Source organism: Amphibalanus amphitrite, unplaced genomic scaffold (genome assembly GCF_019059575.1).
Source record: "Amphibalanus amphitrite isolate SeventyFive unplaced genomic scaffold, NRLGWU_Aamphi_draft 001119F_arrow, whole genome shotgun sequence".
NCBI classification, from domain to species: domain Eukaryota; kingdom Metazoa; phylum Arthropoda; class Thecostraca; order Balanomorpha; family Balanidae; genus Amphibalanus; species Amphibalanus amphitrite.
Genome location: NW_024882613.1, coordinates 154,344 through 176,541, shown reverse-complemented (window position 1 = coordinate 176,541; position 22,198 = coordinate 154,344). Strand labels below are relative to the sequence as shown.

The following is a 22,198-nucleotide window of genomic DNA, read 5'->3' as shown; positions in this document are numbered from 1 at the left end:
CATAAAAGAGTTGAGTTGAATTGAATCAAATATCAAACAACACGCGTCGTCATACACGACGTTTGAACTGAACTCTCGAAAAGTTTTCCTGCTAGGCACATAAAACGGAGAGAGATGAAAGTCATAGTAATGCCTCTCCGGCTGCATAACGCGATAGGAAGATTGCTTTTGCCCGGCGAGAGTCGACCTATACCTACGACTTTCATAAATCATTACATTTATGTATGTGATAAATATGAGGGTAGACCCGAAGCAATGCAGCCTATAGGTACACGTAGCAAACATTTTATGAGTGAGACACCACATGTGGTGCGCAGTGCGCACAGTACAATGTGCATCCAGATCCATATCCTAGAAAATATAAATAATTTTAACTAGCAATTCAAAGAGGCCCACTAGCGTTGTCGCATGTCCAGCTATCGCCTGACTATAACCGGTTGGACTGGTGGGAAGGGTCTCCTGGCGTGAGGACACTGACCACTTCATGGTAGACAATATGGTGATTTTATGTCGGTTCCCTGGAAGTGTGTTGACGTTAAATGCAGGCGAAGAAGTGCGGCTTGCTGCCGTCACTTGACAGCTAGTGTCACATACCTATTGACCGGGGATACATGAGCAGAATAAATGCTATTACAACCGGAGCACAGCGCTGAGCGAATAGAAGAATCCGTTCCAGATACGCATTTACTTGCTCGTATAGGTATTCAGGGCCCGTGAGGATATGGTGGTCTCTAGGATGTAAAAGGTGCATACAAAGTAGCTCAGTCATGAGAATAACTGTGGAGTTCATGATAAACTGGATTTAGGTCGCAATCTGCTGGCGTTCAATTGACCAATTTTAATGGTTTCTCAGCTCTGTATTGTCAGAAAACTACATCTTAGATCCACTTATCCGAGAACACTGAAGCTTAGACCTTTCGCTTACGAAAAGGCATCGATAAAAACCAACTAACGGCTAGAGGCTGATCGAAGGCTATAGGGTTGATCAGCTAAAACATCTCTCGGAAGGGAGAGCATCCTATTTTGCAATTGCAAGACAAAACATCGTGTTACGTTTTACAAGTGCCTTGCGTCATTTCTATAAAACGTAGTATCGTTTTTCTTAGTCGTACCTAAGTCCTAAGCACACTCTCAGTAAATCCTCTCTAAGCCCCCATTATCGCATAGAACCAGAAGCGCCGGTCCCCTCTGTGACGTCAGCGGTCACGTGACTGGAAGCGCAGCCGGCCGGGGGCGGTGCTCGACGGTACAGAGCACGCGCCAGGCGGCGCTGCGGCCGGAGACTTCAACGCCACTTGACGGACGAGCGCGGTGGAGCGGGGAGTGGGGAAACGTAGCGGAGCGAAACTCAGGTGAGTTACTGAGTTACTGAGTTACTGCGTTGGGAGGGCGTATGGTATTGTGCGACGTGTGAGTCACTTGCACTGATGAAGTGTATCACGTTTCCGTGTTTATTCTTTCATTCATGCACTCAATCGCATGCAAGATGCATTCAATTTTTTTGTAGTCTAATAAGTTACACAAAGCGGCAGATTTATGTAGCTTATGAAAAGGATAATTGTTTACTTTGAAAATGAATTTCATCTCATCTTTATGAATCTTGCAATTTTCGCCAATGCCATCCAACAAATTTAAAAACTCAGATTATGGGTAATATTTTACCGGAGAAAATAGCTGGACCCAAAACGTTGTTTATTTGACTTGAGTCCAAGTAGCGGCATCAAAGCACAATGCTGATGCTTCGCTAAGAAGAATGTTGGTATGCATTTTGCATAAGACATTCTGCATAAATGCATTGGTAAGCATGTAACTGATTCGTGTGTTATCAGATAAATAATAGTGCTCAATAGCTGTAAGTAGTGCGTAAAGATAAATGTTTTAACCCGCGCCCCGTAGGGCTACCGGCGGACCCTACCACCCGTAGGGGGGGGGGGGGCGTTTCGCCCCCCCCTAAGATCTCGGAAAGTTACCGGCCGATTTTCAAAACTCAAACGGCGTTCGATAGCCCCACCTGGGAACTACCTTGTGACCAAATTTCATTGACCTAGGTCAAACCGATGACGTCACAGGTCAGGTCAAAGGTCAGATTTTCACCGTTCACAGGCAATTCAAGAAATGTGCTGTGAAAGCGAGTAAATTGGTAATTTATTGAAAACCATCGATGGTACATTGTTCGTTTTGCTATCTGAGGTCACTGATACCAGGTCAGGTCACAGCGAGGTCAGGTCACCGGGGGTCACAATATGAATGTGTCGTGTGATACATGTTTTATGGTCCATTTTACATGACAAATGCGATTATGTGGGTTAGGCAGCCTTTGGGGCCAGCCTAGGTCACGTTTTGGTGAAGGTCAGATCAAGGTCAGGTCAAATTAGGTCAAATTTCAAAGTTGATATTTTTGCATAAAATGGGTATCGATTCGATGCAGCTCGTCACGGGGAGTTTAATGGTGGTCTTCGTTTTGCTCTACGAGTTCTAGAATTGCCAAAAATTGAGTTTGAAAATTTGACGTCATCATTTTTGAACAGTTTTTTCGCTATAACTTGGCCAAAAAACGAGGTATCGATCTGAAATTTGGTATGTAGATAGAAGACGGTAGGCACTATCACATATATTCCGGTTTTTTCGAAACTCAAATTTTTTTTTTGATTTTTTGGCGAATATATCCAAAAAAATGCTTTTTTGATTTTTGGGGGTCAAAACTCAAAAATTTCAAAAATTCGAGATAGCAGTTTTGTAGCCCTGTCAATCTACACCTTTATGTTTTGATCATTTTTCTGTATCTTCAAAGCTGTAGTCCTGACAGGTCTACTCGCGAAGGTCTTTTTTTCGGTCGAAAATGACAGAACATGACGTCACTCTGACGTCATTTGTGGCCAACCTATCATAGCCTCTGGAAAAATTTCTGGTCACAATGTGTAAAATTGATGCCCGGAGGGGTCCTGAAAGTTTGGTGGCGATATCTCCAGCCGTTTAGGAGATATCGACCGAAAAGGACAGGGGGGGCGTTTCGCCCCCCCCCCCCTACGGGGCGCGGGCTAAATGATGTTGTTATGCTATGAAGAGTTAACAAAAACAAAATTTATTTTAGATAATACTTTTGTGATATTCTAGATGCATTAGCGTCGCCACGGGGGGGGGGGGGCAAGCGGGGCAGCTTGCCCCCCCAACCTCGGACCGGGCACCCCCTGAGATCGATACAGATCCGATGAGATTTTGGAGTCGGGAAAAATGGGGGTACCTTTCTGAGAATGCCTGTGAGGTCAGACTCGGTTGAAGGGTGGTTCAGGCCAGAGTCGGAGTCGCAGTCGCCAAAATCTTCACGACGCCGATTCCAGACTCGGGAATGTCAATACTGTGATTCATTCCATGTTCCTAGTTGGTTCTTTATTAGGGGAAGTTGGGGGAACGCCGAATACTTTTTTTCTGACGCCCGTAGCACGCAAGGTAGACAACATAAGCTATTCTTGTTGGCGTCATTCGAGAGGCCAGTCTTTTGCCTTTCAAACATACCAGGCGCATTTGATGAATTCGCATACCGTTAAGCGCACAAACTAAAAATATCAAAGAAGTGACTTTTTCGGCGTTGCCCCGGACTGCGGGGAAAGCCGAAAATGGGAGAAATGATCTACGGGGAATGCCGACATTGATGTTTTGCCACTTTATCTCAAACTTTATCCAGAATTTATCAAAGCTGACACGCGTTTTAAGAGCTTGAGGACGCTTGGTGCACACTGGAAGTTATAATTGTGTGATATAATAAGAAAATGCCAGGTAAATAATTCCTTATAGGTAACAGGCCGTTGTGTCCGTTGAAAGTGTAATTTGTGTGACTAAAAATTCGCGTTGCTATTCTAGAGCAGTAAAGTCCACGTAGCGTGCTTTAACGTGCGTAATTGCACGTTTTCGGCATTACCCCAGCCAGCCACACTTTCATTTGCAGGCCCATAACTTTTCAACGTGCCGTATAAATTTCAAATAGGCAGCACACTTATGCAAAGACATGCCGAAGATTACTTGACCGAATTGGCCAGACAAACGGTAGCATAATGAGTAAGAAATGCAGCTTCAAAGGCGCATGTAGTACAAGGAACGCGTACCTTGAAAACGCTCTTGGCGCCCTCACAGCCGAAGTATTCCGAATGACGACTCGTAACAAACATGCGATAATTGTAGTCACCTAAGCTTCAGAGCATCACTGACAGGTGGCATCCATGTCTTACGGTTTTCGAAATATCTCGAATTTCGGCTTTGCCCCAACTCCGGCATTGCCCCAACTTCCCCTACATTTTATAGCCGATTTTCATAAGTTTGAAGTGCTGACACAAAATTTCCGTTCTAAGTGTGACACTAAATTTTCGGGCCTTCTTAACTCTCGTCAAATGTCTGCGACAGACTCAAGTACCGTTCAAGTGCCACAGGGCTCATGAGCTTGCTTTTCACACAAGCTCCGAAGGAGCTCCACTGAGCTCTAAGAAGCCTTCAGAGGGCCCAAACCGGCCTCTGAGAGTCCCAATGGTGTCCATGTTCTCTGAGGGCCCATACAGGGATCTTTGAGGACCTTACACATGCGTAGACCTCTGAAGGGCCACACGCATCTTTGATAATACTTTCAAAAATTTCTGAGAACCTTAGACCTCTGATAGCTCAGCCGAGCTTTTGAGGCGACAGATTTTGCACAACTCACGTGTGCCTCTGAGGGTCCCAGCACATGTTTCTTATGTCCCTATGTAGGGTCCTTAGGGATTCGACACAGACCTCCAGGGTTCACACTGCTATCTGAGGGCTCCCGGCTCACCCTGGGCCTGGTCTCTTAGCGCCCGCCGCCCACACTGGCTTCTGAGGGCCCCACCTTGGGCTCGGAAAGGCCTAAAGCACCACATACACGTAACTACTATATTTGGGGTGACCAACGCCGATCTTCAGGATCCTAAGCAGGCTTCTGAGAGCCCACACTGACCCTGAGTGGCCTAAAATGGCCTGGAAGTCCCAAGCCTGTCGCTAAGGGATCCCTTGCCGCTATGCCGTGCGAAATTTTGGTTCGGTTATCTTTTCTTCGCATTTGCAGCGCTTCCCTACACACGAAAAACGAAAAACTTTTTGTTCACACTCCCGTGTGAACAAAATACCTCCTCTCACTGAAGCAAAGATGAATTAGGTACTTCCGATCCACACTTCCGTGAGTTCCGACATTCAATCTCCGCCGAAAGCCCAACTTAGCTATCGGCGGCTGGGATGAGCCCTATGCATTTCATGTAGAACCTCTGCGACTGCATGCATGCGTGAATGAAGGTTTCAGCAAGGTGATTCGATTACTGAGCGTTTTTAACCTTTTTTTCTGGGTGATGATCATGAGAGACGAGCTTCTGAACGGGGGCTCTAGAGTGCGTTGGCAATCGCAGCCATTGTGATTCTACCGGTCTTGTTTTTGTCCAAAATTTCAAAATTTTGAATTTTCTGCAAAAAATGGCATGTCATAGCTAGAAGGAAAACCTTGTCACCATCGTATTCCTCGCACCATTACGCGTCGAATGATATGTAAAATGAATGAGTAACGACTGGAGAAAGCCAAGATTTAACACAAAAGTTGATTTTGCCCCCCCCCCCCCAACCGAAAATCTCTGGCGACGCCTATGTCTAGATGTCTTGTATGTTAGTAAATCGATGTTACCTTTTTTAGTACCTGGTAAAAGGATCGACGACCTAGGCATGAGACAATTTTACAGATGAAAATCGCCTGAATATCTTTGTATGGTTGTTGATAATTACCATCCCTTGCTTTCATTTCATGGCACTCCAAGAAAATCATTCCCGTAATCGCCTTCAATCATTACCTTGGAGACCACAATGTAAGTGCCTCTGAGCCTGAGTGGTACTTTTTATTGTCGCTGAGATGAAAACTGCGATAGTCTGCCAGTCAAGGTCAGGATGAAAACAATAGGCCGTCAGAGCAGATAATATGTGATGATTGGCATTCGATTGATGGACGTTTATCTTGTTCGTCCTTCAGCACTGGTCTATCCAAGGAGGAGGGAGCATCTCAATCTGGAATAATTTTCCCTCCCGCAAACGTCCGAATTGGACGTGATTTTGTCGTCTTTCTTTAAATAACACACCAACCCGAAAGTAGCGCAATCCGGGAGTTTTTTGAAATGTTTGATGAATTTTGATGGGTCATTGTAGCTTTGCATCTATTCGCTGCATTTTGTCGTAGTTTTTAAACTTCAGTCGGGTGGCACCCTTGAAAAAAGTTAGCTAACAGCGGTCAGGGAGCCACCACGTGTCGTCACATAGGTATGACAATGCATTGTCAAGTGCTTATAAGATCCGCTATAAATAATGTTATGCTCATGTCCTTTGTCCATGCTGCTTTCGTCCATCCTGTCTCGAGCCGCAGTGGTAGGTATATTACTCGTGTTGAATATTAAATAGGTCTCTTCAATCGGCCCCTGCTTGATAGTCAAACTAGGACGAGCACTCTTGACCTCCAATATACTGTCGGTACTCGGCAGAGTAGCCTCTGCCATAGCTTGAAGCCAGTTCTGAACTGCCTGACCAACGCTGTAACGCAAGGGCAGAGAGCTATACCGGCAGTCTTCCCAAGGTCAACGCCACCGCATTCGGCAGATCGACTCGGCACAATGGAAAATCCGCGCTTCAAACCGGTCTCTCGGACAGGCCAGGGGTCCAGGCCTTCGGCCAAGGGTCCCGGTAGGCTTCACATGCGACATGCGAGTGTCTGATTCCAGAGACATTGTAGGTAGACGTAAAAATATGGCTAGTTGCCTAGTTTTGATAAAGATAGGCGATCTTTGATACACGCTAAAATTCGCTTTTGCCTGCAGCGTTTCCTTTTGGAGCTACGTACTAGTAAATGTCGCCGTATGTAAAGCATACTTACAAGTGACATGCTGATACATATAGTCATATCAAAGTCATCTATATTCGTCAGCGATAAGTAGGGCACAGCTACAATGGCTAGTTTACCTGTGCTACTTAGTGGCACTGACGGAGCCCTTGTTGACGTATCCTATACAATGGAATATTTCTGCTAGGAATTTTAATGAGTACAAGCTAGAGGCCTGCTTTGGGATTTTGAGAGGCCTGCCGCCTGCCATTTGTGGCATTACCCTGTGACCGATGTGTCTATGTTATCCATGCAAATATATGCAAACATTGAGTTGCCTATTGACCAGGCGGTGAACCTTTATCTCTGAAGGAATTAGTTCCTTTATGCTAGACGATTGGCCTCTCGCCATGCTTCCTCTGATCAAATGATATAGCGGTGTCCTCTAAAAGGCTTGAGGCGTCTTTTTTTGACGACTCCGTCAAAAGGCGTACCTTCTCCGTTAAACGATGCATCTTTTTCGTTTTACATTGCTCCTCTACCGTCGTACGGTGTATCCTCTTCCCCAAGAGTATTTGCTCCTCCTCAGCCGGTGCTCCTCACGTTAGAACAGCCTTCTTCATTTTTCAAACGGTGTTCCTTAACCCTCGCCCGTAAACGGCGATCTGCCACCTTCGCCCATGCAGGGGGGGGGGGTTGGTGCGACCCCCCCCCCCTTGGCGTTTGAAAACGGAGCGTCGTAGAGCTTAGCGGAAAAAACCAACGGATTGCTCTCAACGAGATCTCGCGATTGGTGGTTTATTTTTTGGTCCTAGGTCAACATTTGACCTACTTTTGACCGGTCAAAGGTCAAATTTTCGGAAAAATATACTTTTTTCAACTTTCCGCGGCGATTGCGGCAAAACGGTGGGAGATATCGACTTGAAACCTTCACTATCGTGTTCCTTGATCAATTCTCTATCGTTTGGTATGTATTTCGTTTCCCTAGCTCTAAAAATGGCGCGTTGGGAGCGCCGGAAGTCGGCAAGGTCACAGTCGGCGGCAGAAATTCGAAAAATCAAAATTTAAATTTTTGAAATCTGATTGTATTTTTGGATTTGGGAGGTCCATTTGCTCCCTATAGAAGCTAATATTGCTGCATATTCCCATTGAGGTGACAAGAATTAGCAAAATAGTGGTTCGGGCGCTTTTCAAAAATAGTACCGGACGCTGTTCCTCTTGTGACGTCATAGCTCCGTGACCTGACCTGACCCGGTCAAGTTTCTTATACCATATGATAGCCAATACTTGCCCCAACATGCATGGGAAGTTTCATCACGATCCATCAACCCATGTCCGTACCACCGGCAGGAAACCTCGGGCGTTGGCACTCAGTTTGTGAAAATCCGGCCGGAGGCTGTTCCCTTTGTGACGTCATAACTCCGTGACCTGACATGACCCGGTCAAATTTTTTTATCAAAAGATGCGCAAGGTTTGCCCCATAAGGTACCCAAAATTTGGCGGCGCTGCGCGACGCCGTTTTTGCACTATTTCCGAAAAACCTCAGGGGGGGGGTTGCACCAACCCTCCCCCCCTACATGGGCGAGGGTTAACAAGCAGGCTGCAAGAAGCAGCTCGAGATTAAACTTGTTTTCGAGTAAACCGAATTATGTAACTGTATCCTATCTTGCCGGAAAATATGTTGAAAGGGGAGGGGAGGGAAGTCCAACGAACGACCCGTCTCACGCAACATTACATCCTATTAGGAGGCACACGCCTCGAGCCGACTACAAAATTAATGTCACGGAAGGGAGGCTTGCAAATCAGGTGTCGAGCCTTTAACATAGGGCCGGGCTCAGGCATGCAAGTCTATAAGCTAAGGCTGTGGTAACGAATCATGAGCCAGCTTTGGAAGATGTGTTACTGTCAAACAGAAATATTCTATGTGACAATGTTGAATACAGCATGCACGATAACAAACAATTAAATCAAACCGTACATTAGAGAGCAAATTGAACAGAAATCGGAAGTTGACAAAGCCCCAAAGTTTGGCGAGATGTGAGCCACAGGAAGATAATTCGAGCCCTTCCCTCGCAAAATATATCGTCTTCACCGGTATTTCATTGTGTGCTGACTGCTGATATCGCATATCAAATGTGTAAACTTTGCTCGTTTAATTAGATTAAAACTTCGACGACCATACATTTTTTTTTTAAATTAAGCACAGCACACGCTAGATAGCACAAGCCCTTTAAGAGCCTGTAACTAGTTGAGCACATCACTCCATTCCAGATTGACCCCGGCCGATCACGATGCGTTGCGCCGTGCTCCTGCTGGCCTGGCTGGGGATGGCCAGTGCCCAGCTCAGTGCCGAAGATCAGAGCTTCATCGATGCGGCCCTCGGCACGGGTGGTAGCACTGGGGTCGACCCGCAGATCGGGGGCCAAGGGGGAGGACAAGGACCCCCGGCGGATGGAGAGGTAAGATTTCAGACAATGATCGGGTAGAGAGCTCTTTTCCACTGGGCACAAGAGGTACCTCCTGACCGAGAGATAAGCTACCTCGGATTTCTTATCTTGTTTTTGTGAAATACATATAAATTTCATGAATAACTTGAATGCATTCAAAGAAGTCGAGGATGTCTCTCTTTAATTTCATAATATTCATGTGAACGTTCATGTTATATTGGTAGTTTATCGACATAATCTATTGTTTATTATTTACCTTTCAATTTATTACAGTGCCTAATTGTTTTGAGACGTTTGGGCCCCCAACGATGGCGACGCGCCAGGCCATTACCCCTCATATCACTTTGGTTTTCCCTGATCTGCGTTGCATGTTCTCTCCCGTGTAATAACTGCGTTTCTGCATGTGTGTTGGCAGTACCCTCCATGTGACAACGGCCGAAAGTCGTGCGTGCCCTATTATCTGTGTGAGGACGGACAGATCGTCACTGATGGAGCCGGCGTCATCGACCTCAGGTGACCTCTTAAGTTGATGTGAAAGTGACTGCATTTATTTAAGGTCACATAGGGTGACCGGTTTTGCAAAAAGTTTCGAAAAGTTTTGCTCCCCAGGTCTAATATGACGTATTTGGGGGTGCTGATCACGAATCCGGCGGAAAAATATAAAATTCGAATTTTTTTTGACCGCCCCGGCTCTTTGAATATTTCCGGTTTTCTCAATTTTTGCATGTTTTTGAATAATATGATGAATGTAATGAAAAAATATTAACAATGTATCGCTAAATGCATGTACCAGTTGATTCGGCATACAGCGGCGTCGAAATCGGCACGCCGCCTGCTTCACCGGCCTCGCAGGAAAGCATAAGGCTCGGAAGGTTTGCGTTAGTTACCCGATTCTCTCCATAGATGGCGCTGGCGTAGCCGCCCGCCGGTCGGTCGTTGCCGTGCCGTTCACAGCCCCGGCGGTCACTTGCGACCGTCGTGGTCGTTATGCTACGTCTATCAAAGCACGACAGAAATGTTCACTTCATTTTTATGTTACTTCAGACATATTTTAGACCTAATGTTGAATTGGATAAATGACTATCGTGAATTGGCGAAATAGTGGAGTGCGCTCGGGAGCCATTTACAATAGCGAGGAACGTAGGTGGATTGATATGAGTAACATATGACACTGCGTTCACTGTTGATATGAAGTTTATTCACACTATGTAGTCGGGTGACATGAGAACAAAGTGACTAACATACCTTGTGTACGACACATGGATGAAGCTAATGCTACTTTTTCATTTTGTTTCGGTAGGCCCGTTTGTTCAGAGCGTAGCCGTCCTGTCGGTCTGCACCTGTTACAGCTGTGACTGATTCGGTGGTCAGCTTTACAGCCCTTTCGGTGGATTGGGTATGGCAGGGGACCCCCGTTTTAAGGGGAGTCTGTAGAAAGTCGCGCAGCTCATCCTCGCTCATGTGTCGTACACAAGGGGGCTCAATGTCTCGGCCCTCGTCAACCGCTCGCTGCACGTTAACCAGTTCCATATAGTTGTTCGCTTGAACGTTAATTTCCGGCAGCCGGAAGTGCCGAATGGGCTGCTGCTGTGGCGGTGGGGGTGGCAGCTTTGGCGGCGGTCGTGGCGGCGGTGGTGGTGGTGGTGGTGGTGGTGGCCGCCGCCGTTTCAGACGCCGCTGCTGCTGTTGTGGCGGCGGCGGCGGGGGCGGCGCCGGCGGTGGCGGTGGTGGTGGTGGCGATGGCCGCCGCCTCTGTCGCCGCTGCTTCTGCTGTGGCGGGGGCGGGAACGGCGGCTTCTCCTGTCGCTGCCTTTTTTGACGAATGCTCTGGATTATGCGGACTGCATCTGCCCTAATGCCATGATTTTCATCGCCGAGCATGGCGAGCAGCACATTTTCCTCATGAGCCATGTAAGCATTCCTCTCGACGCTACTTTGCATGCACGCCAGCGACTCGCCTGTGAAGTTCAGCCGCTGGCGGCGCAGCTGCTGGCACACGCGTCTGAAACGGCGGCGGCCATCACCACCACCACCATCACCACCACCACCACCACCACCGCCGCCGCCGCCGGCACCGCCGCCACGACCGCCGCCAAAGCTGCCACCCCCACCGCCACAGCAGCAGCCCATTCGGCACTTCCGGCTGCCGGAAATTAACGTTCAAGCGAACAACTATATGGAACTGGTTAACGTGCAGCGAGCGGTTGACGAGGGCCGAGACATTGAGCCCCCTTGTGTACGACACATGAGCGAGGATGAGTTGCGCGACTTTCTACAGACTCCCCTTAAAACGGGGGTCCCCTGCCATACCCAATCCACCGAAAGGGCTGTAAAGCTAACCACCGAATCAGTCACAGCTGTAACAGGCGCAGACCGACAGGACGGCTACGCTCTGAACAAACGGGCCTACCGAAACAAAATGAAAAAGTAGCATTAGCTTCATCCATGTGTCGTACACAAGGTATGTTAGTCACTTTGTTCTCATGTCACCCGACTACATAGTGTGAATAAACTTCATATCAACAGTGAACGCAGTGTCATATGTTACTCAGATCAATCCACCTACGTTCCTCGCTATTGTAAATGGCTCCCGAGCGCACTCCACTATTTCGCCAATTCACGATAGTCATTTATCCAATTCAACATTAGGTCTAAAATATGTCTGAAGTAACATAAAAATGAAGTGAACATTTCTGTCGTGCTTTGATAGACGTAGCATAACGACCACGACGGTCGCAAGTGACCGCCGGGGCTGTGAACGGCACGGCAACGACCGACCGGCGGGCGGCTACGCCAGCGCCATCTATGGAGAGAATCGGGTAACTAACGCAAACCTTCCGAGACTTATGCTTTCCTGCGAGGCCGGTGAAGCAGGCGGCGTGCCGATTTCGACGCCGCTGTATGCCGAATCGACTGGTACATGCATTTAGCGATACATTGTTAATATTTTTTCATTACATTCATCATATTATTCAAAAACATGCAAAAATTGAGAAAACCGGAAATATTCAAAGGGCCGGGGCGGTCAAAAAAAATTCGAATTTTATATTTTTTCCGCTGGATTCGTGATCAGCACCCCCAAATACGTTAGATTAGACCTGGGGAGCAAAACTTTTCGAAACTTTTTGCAAAACCGGTCACCCTAAGTCATCACACTAATGCTATTGATAACACGATGCTATGACTCAACAAAAACAGCGGTAATTTTTTCTGGGGTGGTTTAGTCAAGAGGTCGATATGAAACAAATGTAATGCCGCTTTTTTACAGCGCTCAATTTCATGCGTAGCTATTCACTGTTCAGTAGGTATCTGCGCGTGCTTACTTATCCATTTACGGCGATTAAGCGTCGTCTTCAGCTTGACTCCGAGATTGACATTCCGGTTGGGATAACATTTTTGCTTGGGCTGCCATTTTTTAAAGTGCTTAGTGCTTAGTGCTTAGGCGTACTCGTCGAACCGTCTTGGTGCTCAAATTGATATGTCCGCCCGCTTCTGGCCATGTTTTCGTCCTGACGTTTCCACTGATTCGCCGTCAGGTTCGGGGGAACCGGTGGCGACCAGCACATCCAGCACTCGGACTGCAAGGAGCAGTACACGTCTGTGTGCTGTGCAGACCCTCAGAGGGTACCCGTCATCCCTGAGCCCATCAAACAACCCTACCAGCCCGTCTGCGGCCGCAGAAACGCCTTCGGAATTCACGCTCGCATTGTCGGTAGGTGGCGTTAGGAGACGTCTGTGCACGCCTGTATATTGTATAACGACGTGGTAGTTTACGTTAATTTAGGAGAAAACAAGCGGCTGCGCCACTTGCTGTTATCGTATGGTTCTTGAAAAGCAAGATGAACTTACCTACTGGACCTTTTTCGAAATTAACAAACTTTTGACATTTTTCTTTTTGACAGGTATTCAGGAGAACGAGGCCCAGTTTGGCGAGTACCCGTGGATGGCCGCTGTACTGAAGGAGGACGGCGGCAAACTGGTGTTCCTCTGTGGAGCGTCCCTCATCGGCACAAACGTAAGGACGCTTCCTTGGAAGTTGAGGAGGAACAGGAAGTCACGCTTCCTCGGATGTGTCCTTACGTCATATTCGTTGTCTTCACGCTCTCACGTCCCTAAGACTTCACGTCCTCATGTCAAATGATTTAGCTTGGTAGAGGTTATTCTGCTTTATCGACAAAAGTTTCGCGTAGAGTTTCTTCCTCAGGCATTACACATCTAAGACAGGCGATGAAACGTGGATCTTTGAGCGTTGAGGAAAATGAAAGAAAGACGATGCAGTGCGATAAAATGCATTGTACCTCTTTAGTAAAATACGTTAATTGTTTATGATATGGTTGTCATGTTGACGTTTTATCGTTTGGTGTCACAACGTTTGGATCTCATTGCTTTTCGATACATATCAAGTCTTACAACTCGGTACATGTAGAAGTGCGATGCTAACTTCGCTTCCATTTCAGGTTCTCGCCACGGCGGCTCATTGCGTGTACGGTCAGACGAACCTTGTGGTTCGTCTGGGTGAGTGGGACACCCAGCACACTACCGAGTTCTACCCCCATCTGGACGCTGATGTCGTCAGCGTGGTCGTCCACGAGGGCTACAATCATGCCCGCCAGAACCTCCACAACGACATCGCGCTGCTCTTCCTGAACGGAGAGGTCCCCCTGCAGGTTTGTGGTGTCTGGGGAGCTTTGAGGGCTCGGTGAGCCGGGAAACATCAAGCGCATGAAGAGAACAAGTGTTGTGTTGACAACGCTGATAACGCTGATGGTCGTTGACGTTGACAACGCTTAACATTCATCGTTTCCTATAACAAACCACTGTTCGATGTGGTAGTAGCGACATGGGCCCGTTTCGAAACGTTCGAGTCTCAACGTAGAACAAAGCAATGACATATTCATATATTTATTACTTTCGAAGAGTGCAGATAGGATTCCTGCATCTAAGCCCTAACGAGAATGACTGGAGTTCGCTCGTTCTACGACACGGGGCTTCGTTCAAGTCGCAACCCGTGGGTTCTCTCCAGACGTGGGGGATCATATCTCACTTCTGGCAAATACTAACTAGGAAGACGCCATCCCCTTCTCACCTCCAGGAGCACATCGACACCATCTGCCTTCCCGAGGCCAACAGTCAGCCAGTGTACGGAGAGAACTGCTTCGCCACCGGCTGGGGCAAGGACAGCTTCGAGCAGGGCCAGTTCCAGCTGGTGCTGAAACAGGTCGCCCTGCCACTGGTCAACCACGGCACGTGCCAGGTGAGGGGGTCTAGGAAGGACATGCCGATGTGGGACTTGTGGGTGGAGGGTATGCGCCGTGGACATGGAGGTGTGGACGTGGGGGTGTTGACGTCCACCAATCCCCGGAGAACATGTGGATGTGGGAGATCCAAGGAGGTGGACGGAAATGTGTCGGCCAGGGAATTGCTGGCCATGTTAGGAGGCGATAGAAGTCATTGATGAGGGCTTTCTCGGCACCCTTTGTCCTGGAGCATCACCCCGAATGCATTATTCAGTCTAGTTATTCGCTTCCTGTCAAAGCCAATGCTTGAAAATTTAAAATAGGTAAACGTTCAGGATAGACTGAATAACATTGAATAGCACTTAGTTGCGGTTCAATGTTAGTTGCCTAGAGCTGGAAACAGTTCCTCCGATTTATGTGCTCTGAACATCTGTTTGCTGTGCTTCCAGAACCAGTTGAGGGCGACCCGTCTCGGTTCCCGGTTCATCCTGGACCGCAGTTTTCTGTGTGCTGGAGGAAACGGTGCGGATACCTGTACTGGAGACGGAGGATCCCCACTGGTGTGTCCGGATCCCACCAACCCAGACAGGTTAGTGAGGTCCCACAGGTCAAACAGCTCAGATATCCAGACAAGCTAGACAGCTCAGCATCTCAGACAGGTCGGATAGTCCGCCCAGACCCCAGAAACCCCGCCAACACAGAAAGATCTGCGACCTAAACGGATGAACTAATCCCACGAAATATCACAACACAACCGTCAGTCACACTATCTCAAACAGCCACACTCAGCCTTTTCAAGATCGGTTGAGTTACATGTTCATGGAGTTCTGTTTGCAAATTGTGTCCCTAAGTACAACATCAAGGAATGCTTCTCAGCATTTACCATCATGAATGGACCTTTCTGTTACTTCGCACTAAATTCGTTTACGTATGTGTGTTGAAGCTGGCAACTCATTATTCGACTAACATACATTCCTACCTCGATTTCAGGTACATCCTGCGAGGCATCGTCGCCTGGGGCATCGGCTGCGGCACCATCAACGTTCCCGGTGTCTACGTGGATGTCACCTACTTCAGCACCTGGATCAACAACCAGATCCTCAACCACCAGCCGCTGCCGTAGGTCTTCGGCTTCATCCTGAACTGGAAGCTGAAGCAACCGCAACCACCGGTGATCACATGAGTCTAAAGGCCGCCGTCCACTGTGCGGAACGCGTGCGGTCCGTACGGAATTTAACACAGAACCCTACGGGCGCATCCGGTCCGTACGGAAATCGTGTGCGCTCCGTCCGGACCGCATCCGAACGGCAATCAGCTGTTGATTTTCCGTCAGCTCTCCGCATGCGTTTCGGATGCGGTTGCTACGGAGACGGAAGAGTGATGTCCGACGCGTTGAACTTTTCTGCGGAAAACGCATCCGGAACGTCCGGAACAGACGTGGTTTGGGGCCGTATCGGAGGCAAACATTGTGAATTGGACGAAGAATTGGAACTCGATCATCATGAAGTAAGTAAAAATTATTTCCTTAGAATGGCAAGAGTATTCGCTGCTGGTTACTTGCAATATTTTATTTGGTAATAAGTGAAAGGAAACATTTATTAGCTCTCCGCATCCGGACCGCATCCGGACCGCATCCGGACCGGATGCGGCCAGCGTGCGGCGACATTCCGGACGGACTCCGGACGGAATTCCGTCGCAGTGGACGGCGGCCTTAAGAGTTTCACGGTCTTGGGTGGTGCTTGTGAATTGGCTGATAGTGCACGCACTGGCTATAGTGGAAGGAACTTTGAGGCATTAGGTATAGCTGTGTGGGGACTCCGGTTGCGGGTTCGTTTTGTAATAGCTAGCGCTACGGAGGTGAGCTTGCTTTCAATATATCAGTAATGGCATAAAATATATTCTAGATACATTTTGTCAACGCACATTTTAGAAGCAGCATCACATGATCTTAAAAGCTCCATCGGGTCGTCAGATTTTATGATCTTTTCTGATTCCTGTGGAAAATGTGTGCGCTCTGGTAGTTTCGTATTGTATCTTGACGATAAATGTTCTGTGGAAGTTGCAGCTTTAGCACAGTGCGTGGACCGATCGTGCGTCCATCTTAAAAAATACATGATTTGAACATGAATATAGGTACCTCATGTTTTCTAGAAAGCACTCCTACGGCAAATACATTTAGAAACAATCACATGTATGTACTAGCATAAAAAGTTACAAAGCAAACACCGACGCCGAAGCTCCAGCGTCGAAATTAATAGCACCATTAGCAATTCGGACATTCCAGTCATGCTACGTGATGCTTTTACAATTAGTAGGTATTGTTTGCTAACACCATCTGGCCACTGACTACAGCTAAAGCCAAGCTAAATCGACGGCATATCACGGCACAAAGCCTTTATCGGCGTAAAGTAGGACTATACGAAATCGGTGTCCGAAGTCGGACAGACATAAAACAGACCTATCTCTATGTGTGTTAAGCGCTCACAGCACCGATTAAATACGCATCTAGAAATCAGGTCAAGCATCACGACTTCAACAATGCGTACACCTTGATTGCCACAAGGAAGCCAACGTATGAAGATTGTCGTAACTAATCATCATCATCATCATCATCATCATCATCATCATCATCATCATCGTCGTCGTCTCTTCCATCTCCGTCGCCCTGTGCTTTGGTATCGTCTCCGAGCGTCGTCGAGTCTTCGGATTGTTCCAATGCGTCGTCATCCTGGGAAACGTCACCATCTCCAGCGTCATCGTCATCAGCAGCTCCTTCATTGTCACCAGGCGAACTTGGTTCACTTGAGTAAGGTGGTAGTAAATAGTCTATTGACGACGAGGTCGGTTCGCCCTCAATTCTCTTCAGCGAATCAATGTCATTTTCTTCGGATTCTTCTTCACCCTCAGATGATTGATCTTCCTCGGACTCCTGCTCATCACCTTCTGGATCTGCTTCCTCCTCTGACGAAGAAGCATCCTCTTCACTCTCCAGATCACCAGGGCCAGCATCATACTGTGCCGAGAAATCAAGGTCACCGATGTCCTTTCCACCTGGGCCACCGGAGAACCTGAGTGGACCTCTGAGTATTCTTGTTTTTGGCACCTCCGATGGATGCCAGGAAAGGGACTCGATAGGAGGAAGCACCGGGATGCTCGGTCCACCCAGACCTTGGCTGGCTGACTCCGAGACCGACCTGGGAAAAGAAACAAACGGTGACTATGTGGTTATTCAATTGTCAGTCAGTAGTGCTGCATTTAGCTCATAGTTGATGATGAAGGACGCTTTGGCGACAAGGGCCATTTGGCATTTAGTTCATGGTTAACCAAAGATGTGTGTGAGACTCCGCATTGATGTAGTTCGCCAGCATTCGTGAGTTTTTCAGCTAAGAAGTACGTAAGGATGCCTAGCTAGAAAACATTTATCAGCATAAGCAATCTGTCATTGACAAACATTATTGTTGGCTAGATTATGCACTTATAAGAAATATCTCATTTCAATATGACATTCTATAACTATGGTTTACTACGTGAGAACGGATCTGATGCATACAGTTGATCGTAAACGCACCGGAACAGCGATGAGCAGTACATACCTGGCTGGGAGAGGCTCCCCATTCACGTCATACCCCGAGGCCGAGGCTCGTGATTGGCTATTGCTGCCCTCAGAAGATGAAGACGTTATGACGTCAGCGTGGCTGGGCAGGCCCGACCTGCCCTCGGAAAACGCCGAACCTGCCGAATGTATACCGGGGACTAGGACGAAAGCATATGGGGACTGCAGTTAAAGTCGTTGCCATCACTCGCTTCTCTTGTTGGCACTGCTATTTTTTTATAGTGACTTGAAGATGTTCACATTTTCATCACTAGCCTATGGGCTCTTGCTGCCCAGAAGTAGTTATTTCTCGCGCTGTCGCGAAATATGGCGAGGCTATTCACCCGTAGAGGAATCATAAGTACGCCTAGGACGGTCTTTGACCTGTGATTCTGCGATAGCACCCTCACTAACCTGTTGACGTCCGCACCAGTCCAGTGCCCGTATCCTGAACGCTCTGCCTGTGTCTCTGCACGCCCGAGCTGGAATTCGTTCTCGTCTCCACCACCGTTCCTTTGCGTCCGGCACTGGTGATCCTGGTGCTGTGGCTGGTGGTGCCGTCCGAACCAGCCACCACCGTGCGGTGAGTGGTGACACTGCCGTCACGATGGTGCGTGACGTGATCACGATGTTCGGCCAGCGCTGAGCCGAGAGCCGAGGCGGGGACGCAGACTAGACCGTGGAGTTCAGCGTCAGTCATAAAGTGAGTGGGGACCTGGGGGATGAAAAGCGCACGGCCAGAGGGTGAAGAAGTCGACGAGAAAGCCGATAAACGATATCAGAAGGTGGTACTTTATCTGAGGACTTTGACGGACAAGTTGATAGACATATTATTGCCAGTGGCCGGCAAAATTATAAAAGATTTGTTTGCAAGTCCCATACATACATGTCAACATACGTGAATATGTCATCATTCCCTGATGCCAATTGGCTTTTCTGGCTGTTCTTCCCGCATCCATACCGTCATGATTGTTGCTTTCCGCATCATGCTAGTTTATATATTTTATCGCATTCCTTGAGTATTTAACGACAAATTAGCCGTTAAAGGGTTGATTTATCGCCATTGTCACGACGGTCAAGACAAGACAGTCAAAACTGAATCAACGCTTACTTACCTTGCCGTACTGGATGCTGCTGGCAGGGACAAATCGATGTCGCCGTGTCGGTGGCGGCAGGGTCGGAGCGGGACTCGGTGGGGCAGTGAGGTAGCCGTGATGGTAGTGGTTACGGGCCAGCGGGATCGGCTGAAACAGAGGCGTTCAAATGAATACACATACATTCATTCATTCATTCATTCATTCATTCATTCATCCATTCATTCATACATTCATTCATTCATTCAGAAAAAAAACGCATTCAGTCTCAGTTTGAGACTGAAAAACGCGATCGTAACGTCACCTTTACTCATATGGTGCACAGTAGAGATGTCAATCGGATACCAGCTTTTTGGTATACCGATACCAAACCGATACCAACTTGGCATTTGGTATTTCAATCCTAATGTACTTGATATTTTGTTGGTATTGTGAGCCCTCACTAATGTATAAGAAGGCTGAGAAATTGGTAAAAAGTCGGTATTTCCCTCATGTTATGAATTTGGTTCGGTATCGGTATTTCCTTACGGTTTATGGTGGGATTTGGTTTGGTATCGGTATTCAGATGTTCTGTAATTGACATAACTAGTGCACAGCGTTCAGCCTCTCCGGAAAAACCATTTCACCTGTGCTCAAAGCACATCACATCACAAGCGAACGAACAGAAACACTGGTTTGATTAATTAAAGAGTAGGTAACTAAGATTTACATTGATCTGACTGACCTACAATGTAACTACCTCGGAGGTTCAAATCACCTGACCTGACCTGATCTCATCTCTCTAATAGTTCGTGTAGCGTAACTGACCGATTCTGGCCTTCGCTGACCCGACCTTGACCAGTCGTTCCAATACCACTGCATGCTCTGACCTTCACTGACCTGACCTTGACCCGTTGAACACGTGACACTGACCTGAAGCCGTTGTGGTGCCCCCGGATACTCATTCCATGCCTTTGTCTGCATTGACGGAAATCCATTGGCCGGCCAGCGATTGATCCCGTTTGTCTGAAAAACGGGTCGGTTATGAAATTGGCATTTATAGCTTTATACCTTTTGGTAACATGCTGGAGCGGGTACATTGAATCACTGGTAACATATTGAAGCCAGTATAATGACCATGCTGCTAAGAATAAATACATATTTGTGCAAACGTTCCCTTAATCATACCACAAAATCAGAAAAAGAATTTAATGGCCGTACGTCAATATTTATGACATAAACTCACCTGAAATATATTCGAGAATCCCTGAAGAGGGGCAGCAAACCGAGCCCTTTTCGGTTTGAACGGCTTGAAGAGGTGATTGTGATTGGCGAACCCCGGCCATTGTCGAGGCAGGCAGACGCCGACATCAGCTAGTTGAAGGAGTAGTGGTAGGGCCAGCAGCAGACGATGCCAGCGATGACGCATCTTCAGGTCTGTGAGGGTGGGGGGTTGAAGAAAAAATATAAGGGAACTGGTTGGTATATGTGTCGTATACGTAATCATTGACTTAACGAAAGTAGGAATTAGTCCATGCTTTTCGGTGCATTTACAGTCCGTGAATCGTTATTAGCCGTTTTCACGACGGGCTATCCGGCGAATGCACCTGATTTGACCAAATCTGCACCTAATTTCTTTTACAGCAAATATCTTCATTTTATGAACTTATTTCAGTGTTTTAATCGATGATACTCTCTGATAATATGACAAAGCAGGCATATAAGCGATTAGTGCAACCCTAGCTGATAGCTGCTAAGAGAGACACCGCCATTTGACCAAATCTGCACCTAATCTGTACCAGATGTGCACCAAATGTGTACCAGATGGCCGTCGTGAAAACGGCTATTAGAGACCCACCTCATTCAGGGAGCCATTCGCTGATTGAATTAGTTTTTGGAAGAGAAACCATCCTGCATAAGGCTCTTACTTTTATTTACTTACCTGAGACAACGAATTCCCAAATCACAATAGTCCAACTCAAGCAGAAGGAGCACTAAAGACACCGTTTCTTCCAGCTATCGAACGCGACTGGAAGAGCACTTTCCCAGCACACCCGAGCCCGCCAGCGACCCCGACTGTTTGACCTCTCGGGCAGCCCTCCTTCCCTCTGCCTCCTCGTTCCTCAGACCAAAGCTCAAAATAACCTGTCACTAGCTGCGCAGGCGATCTTTTGAAAATCGGTGCCCTTCTTCCATGGTGTCTGCTGCTTCGTTTACCTCTAGTTTACCTCCCAGCAGCGTGCAACAAGGGCCTGTCTGTGTCTGGGAGATGATGCGACGCTGTTGCTATTGGCAGGTAGATGGACAGGTATGGTTTATAGACTGTAAACAGTGACGGGTTTATAACCGGGGAGGTAAGCTGGCAGGGATATGGGGGCGTCATGATTGATCAACATAGGTGGCGAGGGAGTGCATTAGCAAAGTTTGTGAGTCAATAAAGGCTAAATCCCGTCCCATTTGCCTTCATAAATTCGTCAGGAACCTGAGCAGGATCATTCCGTTTTCTCAGGACCATTCTTTATGAATGCAACATAAATAGTGCTCGTGGGGTTGTACGTACATACCTATCCATGCCATTGTCAACGCATACCATAATTGGTAATATCCACAGCTGTACTCCTGGTCGTTACATTGGAGCGCTGGCAGCTGCGTTGTTTTGTGCATAGATGACATTTCTTTATAAGTATTAAGCTGCTCTAATCGAAAGTCATTTGTATTTATAAGAAAATAAGTTTCTTACAATTTTCATACCTTTTTAAAGGATAAAGCTATGAAAAAATGATCTGCAACTTTCACTATTGTGTACCATCTTTATATTATGGATTGAATGCTGCTCGCTCAAAAACCAACTTTCATATCTAGGAAAGACAGTCTAGGGTGTGATGTATCTAATAAGAACAGACTGTTGCCATTGACGTCTTACTAGAACAGCTGGCTGTCGGTCGTGACGTCATACAATAACGGCTCGTCCGTTTGAGCAGTGACGTCAGTATTCTGCGTGA

At 47.4% G+C, this 22,198-nt stretch overlaps 2 protein-coding genes across 3 annotated transcripts; one reads left to right on the top strand and one right to left on the bottom strand.

The window, feature by feature from the left end:
• Positions 1-1,263: 1,263 nt before the first annotated feature.
• Positions 1,264-16,716, top strand: LOC122370292 (phenoloxidase-activating factor 2-like). The gene is made up of 9 exons (XM_043345761.1): positions 1,264-1,352; positions 9,119-9,306; positions 9,710-9,807; positions 12,831-13,006; positions 13,197-13,309; positions 13,752-13,961; positions 14,387-14,548; positions 14,981-15,120; positions 15,522-16,716. Exons 2-9 carry the CDS (start codon positions 9,139-9,141, stop codon positions 15,652-15,654), a joined length of 1,200 nt encoding a protein of 399 aa, XP_043201696.1. The 5' UTR covers positions 1,264-1,352; positions 9,119-9,138; the 3' UTR covers positions 15,655-16,716.
• On the bottom strand, positions 16,706-21,306 carry LOC122370291. 2 transcript variants are annotated; one of them, XM_043345760.1, is made up of 7 exons: positions 21,139-21,306; positions 20,443-20,633; positions 20,130-20,222; positions 19,239-19,367; positions 18,538-18,838; positions 18,125-18,263; positions 16,706-17,725 (listed from the first exon to the last, which is right to left on the bottom strand). In XM_043345760.1, exons 2-7 carry the CDS (start codon positions 20,623-20,625, stop codon positions 17,122-17,124), a joined length of 1,449 nt encoding a protein of 482 aa, XP_043201695.1. In that variant the 5' UTR covers positions 20,626-20,633; positions 21,139-21,306; the 3' UTR covers positions 16,706-17,121. The 2 variants fall into 2 exon arrangements, with proteins under 2 accessions (XP_043201695.1, XP_043201694.1); XM_043345759.1 differs by having other exon boundaries at positions 19,239-19,314; positions 20,131-20,222; positions 21,139-21,265.
• Between the last annotated feature and the right edge of the window lie 892 nt (positions 21,307-22,198).

Coding starts and splice junctions, on each gene's coding strand:
- LOC122370291 (XM_043345760.1), bottom strand. CDS start 20,625: ATGCGTCATCGCTGGCATCGTCTGCTGCTGGCCCTACCACTACTCCTT. Junction 20,223..20,442: donor GATTCTCGAATATATTTCAG/GTGAGTTTATGT, acceptor CCCGTTTTTCAG/ACAAACGGGATCAATCGCTG. Junction 18,839..19,238: donor GCAGCATCCAGTACGGCAAG/GTAAGTAAGCGT, acceptor TTCATCCCCCAG/GTCCCCACTCACTTTATGAC.
- LOC122370292 (XM_043345761.1), top strand. CDS start 9,139: ATGCGTTGCGCCGTGCTCCTGCTGGCCTGGCTGGGGATGGCCAGTGCC. Junction 13,310..13,751: donor CGTCCCTCATCGGCACAAAC/GTAAGGACGCTT, acceptor CTTCCATTTCAG/GTTCTCGCCACGGCGGCTCA. Junction 14,549..14,980: donor TCAACCACGGCACGTGCCAG/GTGAGGGGGTCT, acceptor CTGTGCTTCCAG/AACCAGTTGAGGGCGACCCG.